Below are 16,205 nucleotides of genomic sequence, written 5' to 3' on the forward strand. Positions count from 1 at the left end.
GGTATATTAGCAGCGCGGACTTGATTTGGGACGAAGGCTGCGCTGGAGCTGCGCAGCGCTGAATGAACGCAGAGAGAGAGAGGGAGGCAGGCGAGAGGGAGAGGGAGGCGCGCGTACACACGTCGCCCAAAAGGGGACGGAGGGAGGGACCTCTTTGCGTTTCCCTGGGCAAAGTGTGCCGCGCTTCGGCCGCCGAGCTCCTCCCCACCTGACCCTCGACGACAGCGAGCTCCCTCCTTCCCGCCCAAACCTGCCGGGCTCTGTACTTCAAGGCGCCGGCGGGAGCAGCCACGAGGTCACTCGCGGAAGTAACTCCGGCGCGCCGCCGACTGCGGAGCCGAGTTGTGGTTGCCCAGCAGCGTGGCAAGCCGGTGGGGCGGGTTGCCGAGGACACCCCATTTCTCCTCACCCGCCTCAGGAACTGGAGCGAAGCCAGCCAGCCCGCCGCCCCGCTCGCGGAGCTGAGGAGAAGAGGATGGCGCCGTGACTCCGCGCCCCGCCGCGCCCCGGCTCCGCGCTCGCCCGCCCGCTCGCTTTTCCCTCTCCGCCGCCGCCGCGCAAGCCGAGAGCAGCGTCGCTGGGAAGGCAAGCCGAGGAGCGACACCATGCCCGGGCTCGGGAGGGCTTCCGCGGGGCTCCTCGCCCTCTTCTGGGCAGGTGTTTGCCTCAGCCTGGTGGCCGTGGCCGGCTCGGAGCAGCAGATCCCCTTGGCCGTGTAAGTGTCGCAGGGAGAGCGGGGTGGCCGAAATGGGTTGGCATGGATGGCTCCTTGTCTCTCCCCGTTTTGATTTGGGGTATCGGGAAACGGAGCTTTATTTCTTATTATTTTCCAAATTTCCCTCCGCGGGGGAACTTTGGGCCGGCAACTGGCCGGACACGCTCGACTCGCTCCTCGCCCGCAGTCCCGCTTCAGCCGAGGAGCTCAGGGACAAGCGAATGAACAGAAATACGGAGCTCTTGACAAACGCCGCCGCCGCCGCCGCTGCTGCAGAGCGAGGTTTTGTTTTGATAAAGTTTCATCTCCGGCAAGTTTGACGAAAGAGGCCTCCCCACTCGCCTTGCCTAGTGGAATAGCTCAACGGGGAGGGGGGTTCAAACTGAGAAAGCGCACCCTTCCTGCTTTGAAATAACAAATAGTTTTGTGGCACCTGGAAGACTAAGCTAATGTCTTGTGGCTGTGAGCGTCTGTGGACCACAGTCCGCTTCCCCCGAGGCACGCACTGTAGTCCTGAGCTGCAGGTATATATGTGAGTTGCAGCTCAGATTGTGGGTAGAGTGGTGGTGTTGTTATTGTTAACTGTCATGTGTTACATTTGCCTCCGTTCCGCATTTTAATTCTTTCTCTCTTTGCAGTGTGAAACTCTGGGCCTCTGCATTTGGTGGGGAGATCAGATCCATCGCAGCGAAATACTCAGGTTCCCAACTTCTGCAGAAGGTAAGGATCGCTTCAGGTGTATGCACCGGAGTGATGGATTTAGTGCTGAAAATGGAATCCGGTTTGGTACCCTGAAGAAACAGTCAGAGGAGATTCTCCGCTCCTCCCCTCCCTCCACACTTTTAACTGCCTGCTGTCTTTTTACACACTGCAGAGACTATAGACTTCACCCTGCACTGGTTATTTTTAGATTACTCTCCCTTTCTTAAACGGAGCCCACCCAGATGACTTTGTCTCTCTGTGGTGGAGCTATTTAGATTTAGAAGTGTGCCTGGCTTTTGTTTTGCTTCCTAGGTGGGGGTTATGATGTTAGCAGCAGTTTTTCTGTGTAAACACACATGCACACACACACACACAGTTCATTCAAGAGGCACAAAAACCGGGCAAATTTTATTTTGCTCTCTCTGGCTATACTTCGTTGCAATGGGTGGGGGGTGGGGGACCCAAAGGCTTGACTATTGTTTGTCATCTCTGCAGTTTTTACAATCCTATTATTCCTCCAATCATCTCAGGCCAGTGCTGGGATGTATTACATCATTACAGATAAGGAGAATGAATGTGGTTATCTTCCTGCTCAGCTGCACAGCTGGGTAATAAGCTTGTGAAGTAGTGCAAAAACTTGAGAAATTGGGCTAAGTCTCCATAATTCTGGAGAGTAATGAGAATGGAGAATAGATTATTAGACCTTTTATAGATTATTAGAGCTTGCATCTGGTCTCATTTAAACATGCAACCTTATATTAAAATCCTGCTTTCAGATAACCTGTGTTTAAATATAGCTGTTGATGAATTAAAAATAAATGAGAAATCCAGGCCGGTGGTAAGTTGAAAAAGGGCTCCGGGGTTGCAGTTCCGCATGATTTGAAGACATGAGCTTTCGAAGTGAAATTCAGCTATCCAGATGCAATTTTTAGAGCTTGGATTGAAATGATTCAATGGACCAAGTTAAACTTTAAATAGATTTTTTTTAAAAAAACAACTAAATAAATAAGATTTTGCTCCGAACAAAGAATGTGCTGTGTATTGTGCATGGTAAGGGTTAGTGCCATTCAGATCAGTGAATTGAAACAGTTTGCTATTGATAAGAGTGCCCTTGCTCCTGTGTTGCATTGGTAAGGCAAAGAAACTTTTATGCTTCACTAATTACTGTTAGTGCAGTAAACCTAATGGCTGTTAAAGAAACATAACAACTGAGCAGAAAATACTCTTCCTCTCAATGTTACTTAGTATTTAAAAATGGAGATTTTTAAAAAGTATAACAGTTATGGCAGAACACAGTTCTGGGCCTGAGGTCTTTTGAAATATTTCCAAATTATTTAAGCTTTTTTATACACTAAAGTGGAATACTCAGCATTTATTAAATAATGCTTCCTTCACTGATAGAATTTTTCTGTGGATACTGTGTAAAAACACCCCTTCCAGTTTTTTGTTTTTTTTAAAGGGATGGTATGGGTAAATGTCTAAAAACAGCATATACAGGCTTCCTAATCTTCTTAAAATGTACTTTAAAAAAAGAGTTATTATCCAAGATATACAGACCTTAATTATGGAAACCCCTTTGGCTCAGAATCCTTGTATAAAATGAGGTCTCTTGTCATTTTCCAAAAGTTGCATAGAAAAATAAGGACATAAGAGTTCTGAAATGGTATTCTTTGTAATAACTCCTCATCTGCTTATGGTAGATTGTTCTGAAATAAAGAATATTATCTAAAGTAGTAGGATACCTTCCTATTGGTTGCTATACTGCAGTGTAAATAATCGGAAGCTACCACAATGCTCATTTTACATTCTCTTCATCATCTCTCAATTGCACTGGCAGTACTGTGTTCCTCTGTCTGCATCTTGATAATTGTGTATTTAATTCCCATCTGGCGTGTTGCTGTTTTTTTAAAAAATAAATATATTGTGTTTTGATTTGAAATACCATAACTAAATGAAACAGGAAATACCAATGCTGATAGGATGGGCACTTCGAGCTGTACTACTGCTAATGTCTTTAAGCTGTCCTAGCATTTGGGTGGCATTATTATTATTATTAGGATTCTTAGTGTATTTTAAATTTTGACTTGGCGTCTGTATTGTAAGCTATGCATTTCTCTGTAGAACTGGAGCAGCAGGATTTTGTTTCAAATATTTGTCTTTGCAATAGCTTATATTTTTAACATTGTTGAGAGAAAGATATACCTGGTGTTTTCATTTTCAGATGTGTCAAAGTTGTGGGGGAGGGGGGACAGTTCAAGCCATAAACAATAATATTTAGTCCACTGGAACGGTAGTAATCCAGACAGTTAGCAAGATGACATCATTGCACCATCCCAGATGTGAAACCCCTTCCTAGTATCTGGCTGTGAAGAATAATCCATTTGAATGTTGAGATAGTAGTGAGTTAACCCAAATGCTACTGGCTTTCATCTCACCTCCCAACTGCCCATTGTTGTGTCTCTATGAGTAAAAAGATACTAATGATGAGAGTAGAAACACTGAAATTCTAACATAAGTCACACTCAAGTGCCACTGGAAGACAAAAATGAGTAAGGTGACACCCGTGGACATGCAGTAAGATTCTCATGGTAACAAAGTATTAATCAAAGTGCCGCATAAGTGTACAAGTAGTAGTGTGAATGGTGTTTTTGTGTTCCATTTGCAAAAAGAAAGGGGCTCTGCGGGATCAAAATTTAGTTTGCTTTTAATCCCAGGTATCCTGTTTCATACTTGGTTTCACTGGATAATTTGCATTTAATTTTGGATGGAAGGATAATAGAATATTTCCCAAGGCAAAGCAAAGGAATCTGTTACAGTGGATAGTGACATGAGCCGTTACTCTGCAGTACTGTAGCCACCAAATGCACTAGAGTAGAAGCAATGTAGAGTGTACACATGCTATGGGCACCTTATTTAGTAGCCTGGCGCAGTGTGCATAGGAAACCTGCACCTGCCTTTTGGACCGATGTTACAATGCAAGACGTAACTCTTCAAACCTTGACATACCTGTTTGGAAAGAAGTCCCATTGGGTCACTAGATTTGACTTCTGCTTCACTATACTTAAAATCAAAGCCTAAGCTGAATTACAAAGATGCAGGACTCTGGATTGGTGCCGCAAGCCCAGTTCATTCCAGTGAAGCCTGTGATGATGATGCACTTGTTTTGAACAGGGCTGTTCTGTTCTGCACTCTGCATTGTGTTCTCTGTGTGGCCTAAATATGGTGTTGTTGCCCTCCCAGCCAATGCCAGGGTCATTTAATTTTTGTTCCTCAGTGCCTTTCGATGAAATCTTAACGTATTCATAATCTCATTCTTTTCAGTAATAATTCAAGAGGGTCTGCTTCCAGACAAATAAGGATATTTCCTCATACAGGATGAATAGTTGGTTTGAGTGTCTTTCATTTACCTTTAAGGGAAACAGAGCTGTTCTTCCTGCAGTATAGTAAATTGGAGGGGGGGAAACCACAACACTGTTTCTTTGATATGACTGATCTTCCCAGTTCCTATGCTGGTTGTCATGTAAATTTTGCACTGTAAAGGAAATTGTCTATATGCTTCTGTAGCGGGAGGCATATTTTTCACTTCATTAGCAAACACTGGGGTGGGTGGTAAACTTGGATTTAGCTCCAAATACCGGTATATCCAACTTGCCCATTTGCAATGAAGTTTAGAGGAGGGGTTTGAATGATCATGATTTTATCTGCACATTGGAAAAGTGTTCCTTTTCATTTTCTAGGCTGGCATACTGTAAACAACCATATTTGCCAAATATCACACATAATTCACCGAATACTCCCATTCATTGCAGTTGTGCTTACGCTGGTGAAGTTCCTGTACTTTTTGTGGTTGCAGATTATTTGAATGACAATAAAAGCCTAGTACAATACTTCACTATAAAAGGTGGCATTTTTACACCCCAGATTAAAGGCAGGGTTTAAAGGCGTGAGACAATGTTTTCTTCTACGGTGGGACCTGCTGAATCTTGAAATCTGTTTGCGTTCTAAACTTTTATCATTGTTAAAGTTACCCGTTAACAATAGTTGCTCTTGTTAGGTATAGTAAGCTATAGTGTACCTATTAGTTCACAGAGATACAAATTTCTGCCTTTAACTTAAAGAACAATGTAAATGGAATGAGAACACCCAAAATTTCTTTAATTATGCAGCCTATTTCCTGAGATGTCAATTGTAGAGGTTTACACACATGCATGTCCTAATGGAATTTCTTGGGCTTGAATTAGAAACTCCCCCCCTTTTTTATTAATTTTTATTATCTGTAGTATAAGCATAGGCAATACCTTTAATAAAACGACTCACTATTTAAAGAACAATATATTCTGCTCCTTTTCATACTATGGAGCTTATACTTTAACAGCACCGTTCATTAATAATTTGCATCAGGGACTTTTCATTTCTGATTGCAGATGGAAGAGATATATGCTTTTCTGTGGTCTTTTCAGGTATTCCTTAAGTATGGTGTTCGCTTAAACCTAGGTCTGCACTGCAGGTATCTGTCTGGTGCAGGCATTGGCTTACATTGCTGACAATGCATTTGCTCTTGGTTATCTGATACGTCCAGGGCATTATAAGCACAAATGAATTCACATGTATAGGACTCTTCTAGGGCGAGTGGGCTGTCACTGGGGATGCATGGACCACATCTATCATCATGCTAGGTTTGCATCCCCTTTCTTTAAAAAGAAATGCAGATGAGAATTGTGCATTCACAGTAATGATTATGTCTGCTTTCTGTGTTATTTCTCATCATGGAGAATTGTTGAGAGAAGAATTGTGCCAAGTGTATTCAAGGTTAAAAATAAGAAAGAATACTCTTTTTCCCATTGAATCCTGCAGCTGAAGTGGATCAAAGCAACCATCATAATATTTGAATAACAGCATTTCTAGCTACACACGCTCTTGAAGTTTGGTATGTTGCTGAGGTGGAGTCTTCCCCCCCCCCCGTCACCAGCCCATAAAATCATGGCGGCTGTGCAGATAGAGGCCACTGGTTAGCTGATACAGGTTTGGTGCATTTCACAAATGAGACAAGGTAGGTGCCTCAAAGTGGTACGGCTCACCTTGTCTAGAAATGCTTGAGATGAATCTTCCCAGTGAGTCTGCTACCTACTATTTTAGCTTCTTTCTCTTACAGTATCTACAATATGGCAGTGTCAATCCCTCTTGATCTCAGATCTCACCCCTACCCCATTCTACTGGGCATAGAGAGCATGGGAGTTTGTGCAAAGGCTGGATCCAGAACAGAGCCTATTGAGGAACTGTACATAAAGGGTGTCACACGTCAAGGGGGTGGTAAGGGAGTAGCAAAGCTGTAGCAAAAGAAGGTTGGCATATTAGTGAGAATGTGACCAAGTGTGACTGCGTGTGCGTTTGAGCATGTGAGAAATGCTTGTAAAAGTAAGGAATTCTTCACGGGCAGTTCGTACTACGCGGGGTACTTGAGGAGTAGTTGAAGAGGAAATGTCAGGGGAATTGAAAATTACACCTGCCAAGAGGGATAAAAGTACTTGGTTGCTTAGAAGGAATATTAACACCTAAATGGCAAAAAAATGAAAGAAATGCGGGACAAAAATCCAGAGACGGCAGGTGAAAGGATTACCACAGAGTGGTTCACTTCTGAGTCCCGTTCTCTCCCAACCCTGAGAAAACCAGAATGCCATATCAGGGAAATAAGGCAAACCTATGTTTTAAATAGATGTTTCTTGAAACAGCTCTCTCGAATTTGCTCTTCCAAAGAAAGTGGGGCAGCCAGTGAGGCAGGTGGCATTGTTTGAGGGTGTGTGCTATGTTTGGTGATAGGATGAACACTGGTGGTGCCACCTCATCCCAGGATTGGAACCTGACTAGCTGGTTGGGAACAGAAGCTTCCATGGCATGCTTACTTAAGAATGTGCAGGAGGCTCATCTGCAACAAAATATTCTCCTACGAAACAAGAGGCCCCGCGGATCTTGTGTGAAAAGTGGTTTGTTTTTTAAATGAATTCAGGTCTTACCTCCATTAGTTTTGTACATTTTAGAGATGTGTGGTAGACAGACTAATAAAATAAGTCATGCAAGGCTGCACCGTGAGTTCAGTGCTGAGATTTTCTGTTGCCCGGTACTATGCAGAAGTAGGTATACCTAACTGAGACCAAGAAAAATACATAGATTTAAGCATACTTAACTCTGCATAGGGCTTCAGCCTCATGTTCAAACTCAGCTTTTTATAATCTTAGCAATGCTTTCATTTTTTGCTTCATTGTCCATGCAGATGTTTTGCTTAGGACAGCAATGGTATACAGTATAGGTACGCAGGGTGGCACCAGCATTTATATATAAGAGGATGGTTTGATTTTTTAAAAGGGTGTGTTTTGCATTCTTGTTGCATTCCTCCCTTCAAGGTTTTGTGTTCTAAACTTGTCTTCTTTTTTTGGAAACCAAGGCTTGAGAGGTGAGACGATGCAGGCTTATAAAAACTGGAGGCTTCAGATAAATTAACATTCAGCGAACACATCTGATTCATGCAGAACATCTATCTTTAGTTTTAAAATACATAATTGTTTCTTAAATTCCTCAATTTTTCATTTATATTGATCTTGAAAAAACGTGCCCCAGTCATCTTGACATTAATTGCTCTTCTTTCTCCTGTTCTTGGCATGCTTAGTTTTTCTTTCTTAAGTATTCCCCGCCAAGCTACTGCAGTTAATACTGTCATTACTGGGGGATGGGTCAGTAAGATTATGAGAGTTCCTACAAATTAAGGAAAGGCATGAATGACAGTCTTGTTGAGCGGCAGCTTTATTTTTATGACAGTTTTAGTCCATGACTTCAAGCCTCCAGTGCAGCAATCATGAAGATGCAAGTTAATAATGTTAAAAGGAAATACTATTGTCATTTTAAATATACAAGAATAAATAGTGTTAATCATGCTAATACCAAGCCGTAAATCCCAAGTATAAATAGTTTAGTATTTTGGGCTCAGCAAAATCACTGTAGGATTACTGTTCAGTTAACATTAAAATCATTAACTAAATATACAAAAATATATGCAAGGATGCAAAATGCCTTCAATCATAGTCTTGGCCTTTGAAATTGCTTGTTTTCTCCTTTTGCTTGCTAACTCCTTTTAATTATGCCATGTACTTAAGTAGCTTGGGCCAGGTTCTAAATGGTCTTTTTTAGGCTTGGGGCCTGCCCAGTGAAAAGTAGAATTTTCCAGACCAACGAACCTTATAGCACAAAACTGCTTTTCAACTTTCTCCCAACTTCAGAATCATAGTATGGGTGCTCATTTACTGATTCTTACTAAAGTCAATATAATTGATAGATTGAAAGATTTGCTATGAGCATTTATTCTGCCTGCATTTGTTTATTCAATTTCATACCTGCCCTTTAGCTGGTAACACTTGAACTCAGGATGAGGTACATGGGGACTAAATAGACCCTCACCTGCTCAGCTTTAGTGAGGTGGCCACATCATGTACACAAAAACCATGCCCCAGGCTAATGGAAATGCATGCTTTTCTTACAGTAGTCACATTACAGGTGTTAGAGGGCGAAAGTACCTCTTCGCACAATGCATAATTAATTTATAGAACAACACAAAATGTAGCAATGGCTTTAGAAGGTGTGTAACAGAACAACAAGTGGAAGAATTAGTGACAGAGTGCACTGGAATGGTGGATAGAGTCAGATGGAGTGACAGGTTGACATTTAGGAAGAGTGGCTATGGAGAAAGACTGAAGACTGAGTGAGATTAGAAAGAGTGGAGGCATAGGTAAAAGGCTGGGAGTTAGCCTGCTGTTAGTGGAGAGCCAAGTACCGTATATTTGGTGAGGAGATCAACACCTTTATTTGTATTCCTTTATTTACAAAATGACTCCATGTTTTGATTGCTGTTTTCCATAAATAAATATATGCATTGCTTTTTTAAGTTTATAGAATATGTTCTGGTCGGGGTGATTCTAGGTTAGTGGTAGGACTGGTTGGTAGGATGGGGTGGCAATGCATCATGAGCTCCCTGACCGTGGCATCACTGCCATGTACTGGGGCAGAATTTGTCAGGGTGGCGGCAAACTGAGGGTGGCTTCAGCCCTGTCCCAACACCACTCCAATAAGTGGCAACAGTGCTGCTGTCAGGAGGCCATTGCCTCTGGCTACTCCTTATCAGATCTCACTCCAGGTTCTGGCTTTGAATTACACAACCATGGAAATAAAAGGAGAGCCCTTCTTGTCTCTCTAAATCTGTAGATAGCGACAGTAGAGAAATCTGGACCAAATGGACTAGCTAAGCTAGTGGTGGTGAACCTTTTAGAGATCAAGTGCCCAAACTGCAACCCAAAACCCACTAACATATTTTGTCTTAAAAGAAAAACACAATAACAGAGCTTTCAATCATACAAACAACTTTTGTATTGAAAGGTAAAAGTTTGCATTATCCTTCTTTGGGAAATCATGAAAAAGGGAATTACTCCCAGACAACATGGCCGTTTTGATAATTTCCCGTCAAGAAACTCTTCTTTGGGTGATTTCAAAGCAGAAGCTGAATGGCCATCCGCCATGGATGCTATAGTTGTGATCCCTGCATCTCAGAGGGGTTGGACTTAGATGACCCTCGGGTTACCTTTCAACTCCCCACAATCCTATGAAAAAAACAAAACAGTCTCCTTTGCCCTCTGCTGTGTATCCCCTAGCAGGGGATGGTGATGGGAGCGAGTTCAGCTCGAAAGTTTGCTTCCTGGCCTGGCCAAGTAGGCGAAAAGAAATCCCGGAGTGAAGCTCAGAGGCGCTTAGTGGTTCAGCGCTCCGCTGCCATCAGTCACAGCCTGGAAGGGAGGCGCCCCAGCACAGAGTTTGTAGGGGCAGCGCACGCGCCAAGTAGAGCCGTGCATTTGCTGCCCACAGGCTGCAGCTGAAACGTGAACATTCCATTCCGCTGTCTTAAAGCGCCTTGGTGCAGAACTGTCAGTAAGCCCGGCGGCATTTTGCTCCCTCCTGCATGAGCAGGGTTTAGAAGTGCAGCCTGGCGGGCTAACCATCGAATCATAGGATTGTGGGGAGTTGGAAGGGGTGCCGCCACATGTGCCCACAGAGAGGGCTCTGAGTGCCCCCTCTGGCACGCATGCCATAGGTTCGCCACCACTGAGCTAGGCGAGTGTTCTAGTAACCTCCATGGACCAGGGCCTTTTAGAGAACCCCTGAAGTATCACAAGGGGATTAGTCTTTCCTTGGGCATTAGGCGTGATCAGGGCTGGCCCAAAAGGTTGCGTTGCACATAGCAAAGGACAAGATGGAGCCCTTTCCCATTCCATGTATAAGCTTGGAAGGGACTAGCAGTTGATACTTCAGTACTGGTGACTGGAAAGCACCCCCCACCATACCTGAGAGCAGGCCACCAGGCAGGCTGTGTGGTAGGTACATACAGGGCTGTCCTCCAACATCTCCTTGGCACTCAGCACCTCCTCCCTGATACAACCACCTCACTCTGTCTCATGGTAGGGCACGATCGCTTTGTGGTGAGCCTTAAAGAAAGGCCACTCAGTAAGCTGCAGGTCTGAATAGGAATTTTCATCTGGTTTTCCCACATTTAAATCCAAATACTGATTCCTTTTGTTTGGAAGCTTTCTTGATTCCTTTTGAAAGTCTCCAGAGCTTTTGGAAAAAGTCATACAAGATCTGGAAGCTTCTCTATGGTCTGCATTAGCCACCAGTTGACAGAGACTAATTGTATTCCGCTCTACCTCCTAATTTCTTATTATTGTTTTCATGGATTTCAGCTTGTTTCTTGAGATGTGTGATCATGAACCATGTAGACTGCGTTTGCTTCAGTGTAAATGTAATATTGTTTAGATTTCTTTTTAACTGAAGAAAAAATAAATGTGATTTCAAGCCATTTGGTGCTTACTCACCTCAGTGTTGTCTCACCCTGCTACTTTCACTGCATTTTGCATGCATGGGATGATCCCATTACTTTTATGATTAAATGTGAAGTGCTCTGCCTTTGATATGTGATTTGATATGTGATGGAAATATGAGATGCCTTCAATTCATTTATAGCACATTCATATTACGTTTTCAATAAAAAGTCTCTTAATATAGAAATTTTAAGTGGATGATCCAAAGAGAATACATTAGCTTTTTTTTATTTCAAGAGCTAATTTTCTTCTATAATTCATCTATAGCTGGTTTTGTTGTCTCACATCCTTTTTGGGGGGTTGGGGGGGGGGAGAGACAGAAAAAGAAAAAACCTTTCATGTTCAAGGGATCTGGCCACATTGTCATAATTAAAAATTACAGTCCAAAGATCAACAGAACCCATAAACAAAGCCCAAACATCTCCCAAAGCAAGCTGTTTCAATACCACAAAATTTGAGAGCAGGAAATGTTAGCTTCCTCATTATATATCTTAACATTGCTTACACTCAAGCCATCTCTTACTCAGGTGGTAAACCTGCATCACTAGTATGTAAAGTGTGTAATGAAATGCTAGTATGTAATGCCTGCATGCAAGCTGTTTTCCTGAGGGGAAAAAAAAGCCTCAAGTAGATTATAAAAAGGTAAAGGTAAAGGTACCCCTGCCCGTACGGGCCAGTCTTGACAGACTCTAGGGTTGTGCGCTCATCTCACTCTATAGGCCGGGAGCCAGCGCTGTCCGCAGACACTTCCGGGTCACGTGGCCAGCGTGACGAAGCTGCTCTGGCGAGCCAGCGCAGCACACGGAACGCCGTTTACCTTCCCGCTGGTAAGCGGTCCCTATTTATCTACTTGCACCCAGAGGTGCTTTCGAACTGCTAGGTTGGCAGGCGCTGAGACCGAGCGACGGGAGTGCACCCCGCCGCAGGGATTCGAACCGCCGACCATGCGATCGGCAAGTCCTAGGTGCTGAGGTTTTACCCACAGCGCCACCCGTGTCAAGTAGATTATACATTTTAATAATTATCTCTTTTAAACTGAGCAACACAAACGGTTTTTCGAATCCAAGTCATGTAGTGGTTAGAGCACTGGACATGGGTGACGAGGGTTCAAATTCCTACTCAGCCATGCAAGTTGCTGGGTGACCTTGGGCTGATCATCGCCTCTTAGCCTAACCTACCTCACAGGGTTGTTGTGAGGATAAAAGATGGGGAGAAGCACATTGAGATCCTTGGCTATAAATGTAATAATAAGAAATACATGTAAATTTGTTTTTTATTCATTTTCTGTCCCGAGTTTCTCTGGGTATCTTAGCCCTTTTCAGACATTATACATAAGAAGGACTGACTTATCCAATCTGCCCCTGCTCATACACTGGGATTGTCAGGGGAGGCCCTCTTGTGTGTTCGAAAATAGTCCCAAAATAGATGACCTTCTATCACACCGGGAAGGACTTCCTGTTACCGTGGTCTTACTGGCTTGCAGCAAACAGTTTTCTGTTAGAAGGACTCCTCTATTTGAAGGTGTACAAATCAAGTTTAAAGGCAAAGGTTCCCAAGAAAGGAAAGCAGGAGAGGCTTTGAAGTTGCCCATTGGCAGTCAGCATATGGACAGTAGACAGAGAAGGTGAGGAGAGAGGGAGTGGCCCATCCCGGGGGGGGGGGGGCTGCCATCGCAGCAGACACGCGCCACTTGCTGTGCACCCTGTGATGCACAATGCGTGCCCTGTGACGCATGTCACACACCCCGTGATGCATGCCAGCCATGCTCCTGCCTGTTCCCCGCTCCGGGTGCTGGAGCATGTCGCTCCTCCACTGGACAGAGGCGGGCACACGTCACTAGGTCACAATCTTACCTGCTATGTTTAGTTGTATTTCCCTTCAGTTTACAGCATTTCTTTCCACATTTGCATCAACATATAAATTATTCTTAATGTTTCATCTACGTATAAATTATATTTAAATATGCTCCTACATAGAAAAAGGCATATTGCCCTACTTTCTGAAGGCACTGCATTTCCTCTTTTGTAGCAATGTGTTAGTGACCCAACTACATTCTTTTTAGGAGGGCTTTGGGCCTGTGGTAGCTTTACTGAATCCTACTGGCCTTCCTCGATTCCCTCTCCAGTGGTGCTATATCTTGTTCTGGATTTTACTTGTACTGTCTCTCTGTATGATGATTTGAATGATGTTGGGTTTTGTTGTTGTTTTTTTAAAAAAATCTGTTTCTTTCTCTTATTAATTCCTTTGGATTCTTTTAATGCTTATCTTTGCTGTTCTTGCCCTTCCTTTTTGTTTTTATCTAGTGCTTGCTGATTTGTTTTTTAAAAAAATGGTTTTAATTGTATTTTTATTTTCTTGTGAGCAGCCTTGATATTTTAGGAAAGGCAGGAAATAAATAAATAAATAAATAAATAAATAGGTAAAGATGAGTATAGAATTAATGCTCTAGGTGGGCAGCTCTACCTTTGACCTTCAGGTGTTCCTTAAAATAGAGCATCCACATGTATAAGTGGGGTCCATGTTCAGACATTATAATGAATAGGTCAGGACATGGAGCCTGTGGCGCTGGTGGATGTTAATTCTGTATGCATATCACATCTGAAAAAAACACCTTGGTTGACAAGCTCAAGTTGCCAAAATTGGGTTTTACATGTTTTAAATGGTTTCACCTCAGGCAGGTAGGCACAGAAATGTGAACAGCATTCACTTTACACAGATATGTGAACTTCTAGTATCTTGAAACTTCCTAATCTTGACATTAATCTTTCCCAGTTTGTTGAGCTAGAACCATCGTTGTTCCTAGGAAATACGGGATAAAATATAATGTATCATTTTGCCTGTATAGATGCAATCTTTATACGACTAAAAGTTTACTTTGGTTACGTTAGCATAATACTTCTCATTTCAGTAAACAGAAGTTGCAAGTGTTAAGTCATGCGCAAGGGCTCCAATTTGCTGTATATTTCTGGCTCTGTGTTTTCAGCATATGATTCTTGTAATTCAATTTGGACAAATGTTTCAGTGTTTCTTATCTGTGCCATTCTTCCATCTCCATTTCTTCACTGTCAAGCTCCTCTTTTCTTTTCTGGTTAATTTGTAAAAGCTGATTTTACCCATATCCATCTATTCCCCGAAGAGTCCTTACTAATAGAAGGTGGAAGGTGGTTGTATCCTATAAAATGTTTCAAACCACAGCAGAGTTTTTGGAATGTATATATTCAGCATACATTTTTTAAATTAAAAAAAACAAACACCCTTTCTCATCACCTCAAAAGGAGGAAGCATATGTGCATGGGAACTGTGTGAAAATTAGTACTGGGACAATGTGTTGGGGGGCACAAGGTGTATGCAGATCCCCAAAGCTGTAAATGGCATTATCATTACACATGATGAGGTTGTTGTTGTGAATGACCATCATTCATGGGCTATCAAAGTTTGATGCAGTGGCCCAGGTACAAAATAATGGTAATTCTTGGAGACATGTGTCAAGCTTAATGATTGTGAACGTGAGCATTTTGTCCGGAATCTTACGTGGCGACAAACCTGGAAAAATTTGAGTGATATAATCACTGCTCAGATCTCCCTAACCCTAGTGGAGAGAGAAAGAACAAGTGGGAATATGTGGTGTTTTCCTTTTTTCATTGGGCAGGATAGCACCATTCAGGATAACACTTGTCAGTGGTATACCCATTCTCCTGTCTGTGTACCAGGGAAAAGGCTCAAAAGTCTGTGGAGTGTTGATTGCTTCCTTATCAAACTAGTAATCTTGAAAAGACAGAATTCAGATGACAGCACTGCTTTTGCAAACTAGTTCAAGTTACAAACGTTCCAAATCTTGTATAGTTTTGCTAATGTTGCTGCTGTTTGGCATCCATTTCTTTTCTGGCATCTTCTTCTCTGCACTATTTTCCTTATTCCTGTTTTTCCATCCAGTCCTTGGCCTTGCTTGTTCTCATCCTCAGTGTCCAGACTGAAGCTTAATGCAGTTGGTGCTGGCAAACCACATGATTTTGTTTATAAGTTTTTGGTGCTCTGGGATTAGGTAGACAGCCTGATGGAGTTGAATTCCACTTTAGGGAACAGGACGTCCTGGTTAGTGCTGGTACCTTTTACCAGTTCTGGCTAGTCACACCCTTTCCTAGATTATAATTAGCAATTTTATTTATCCACCATCCTTCACCGGGGCATGTCACAACAATTTAAAAGCCAAGATATTTGCCCCCCTCAAAACAAATTTCAATCACAAGGACAGATTCTATCTATTCATACCCTAGTCACAAGGTATTTGATGTGTTCTCTGTGGGGCCATCTTTGAATATTTAAATTATTTTATTTTATTTTATTTCTTTTAAGAAATGCTTTCTATGAGATACCTTTAAATGATTTCACAGCAAAAAGAAAAAAATAAAAGAACACAAGACATCCACAATAAAACATAACATAAAACAATTCTATATACAGAAAAAGTTAAAACCATTACATAAAAAAAATAATTAAAACCATTTTAGTTCAAGTGCGGATACTGACTGGTTACAAGGTTAATTGCGGCTTGCAGGTTGGATCATGCAACCCTGCTATTATGTCATCACCGTTGGTTGCTAATTTGTTTCCAGGCTCAATTTAGAGGGTTGGTCTTGACCTTTAAAGCCCTAAGCAGCCTGTGATCAAGATATATTCACAGCTGTCTCCTCCCATATGAAAACTTCCAGTCCTGCAGTGGACATCAGAGTCCTGCTGAATGTGGTGTGGGAGCCCTGGCCTCTTTTTTACTTGGCCACCGGAGAGGTGGGCATGAAAGGAGAGAAGTAGAACTTTCACTGTGATGGCATCACAGCTGTGGAATACCATTTTGTGGGGTGTTCAGCTGACTCCCATCT

The 16,205-nt window shown here is 42.6% G+C and overlaps 1 protein-coding gene across 3 annotated transcripts in view; it reads left to right on the forward strand.

The window, feature by feature from the left end:
* Nucleotides 1–413: 413 nt before the first annotated feature.
* CACNA2D3 (calcium voltage-gated channel auxiliary subunit alpha2delta 3) overlaps nt 414–16,205 on the forward strand; it is a 486,071-nt gene continuing 470,279 nt past the window's right edge. For all 3 annotated transcript variants that reach the window (XM_053377842.1, XM_053377843.1, XM_053377844.1), the window contains exons 1-2: nt 414–715; nt 1,354–1,435. In XM_053377842.1, the coding sequence (XP_053233817.1) occupies nt 606–715; nt 1,354–1,435 (192 nt within the window). In that variant the 5' untranslated portion in view covers nt 414–605. The remainder of the gene's footprint in view (nt 716–1,353; nt 1,436–16,205) is intronic.

This window comes from Podarcis raffonei, chromosome 2 (genome assembly GCF_027172205.1).
Source record: "Podarcis raffonei isolate rPodRaf1 chromosome 2, rPodRaf1.pri, whole genome shotgun sequence".
Lineage (NCBI taxonomy): Eukaryota > Metazoa > Chordata > Lepidosauria > Squamata > Lacertidae > Podarcis > Podarcis raffonei.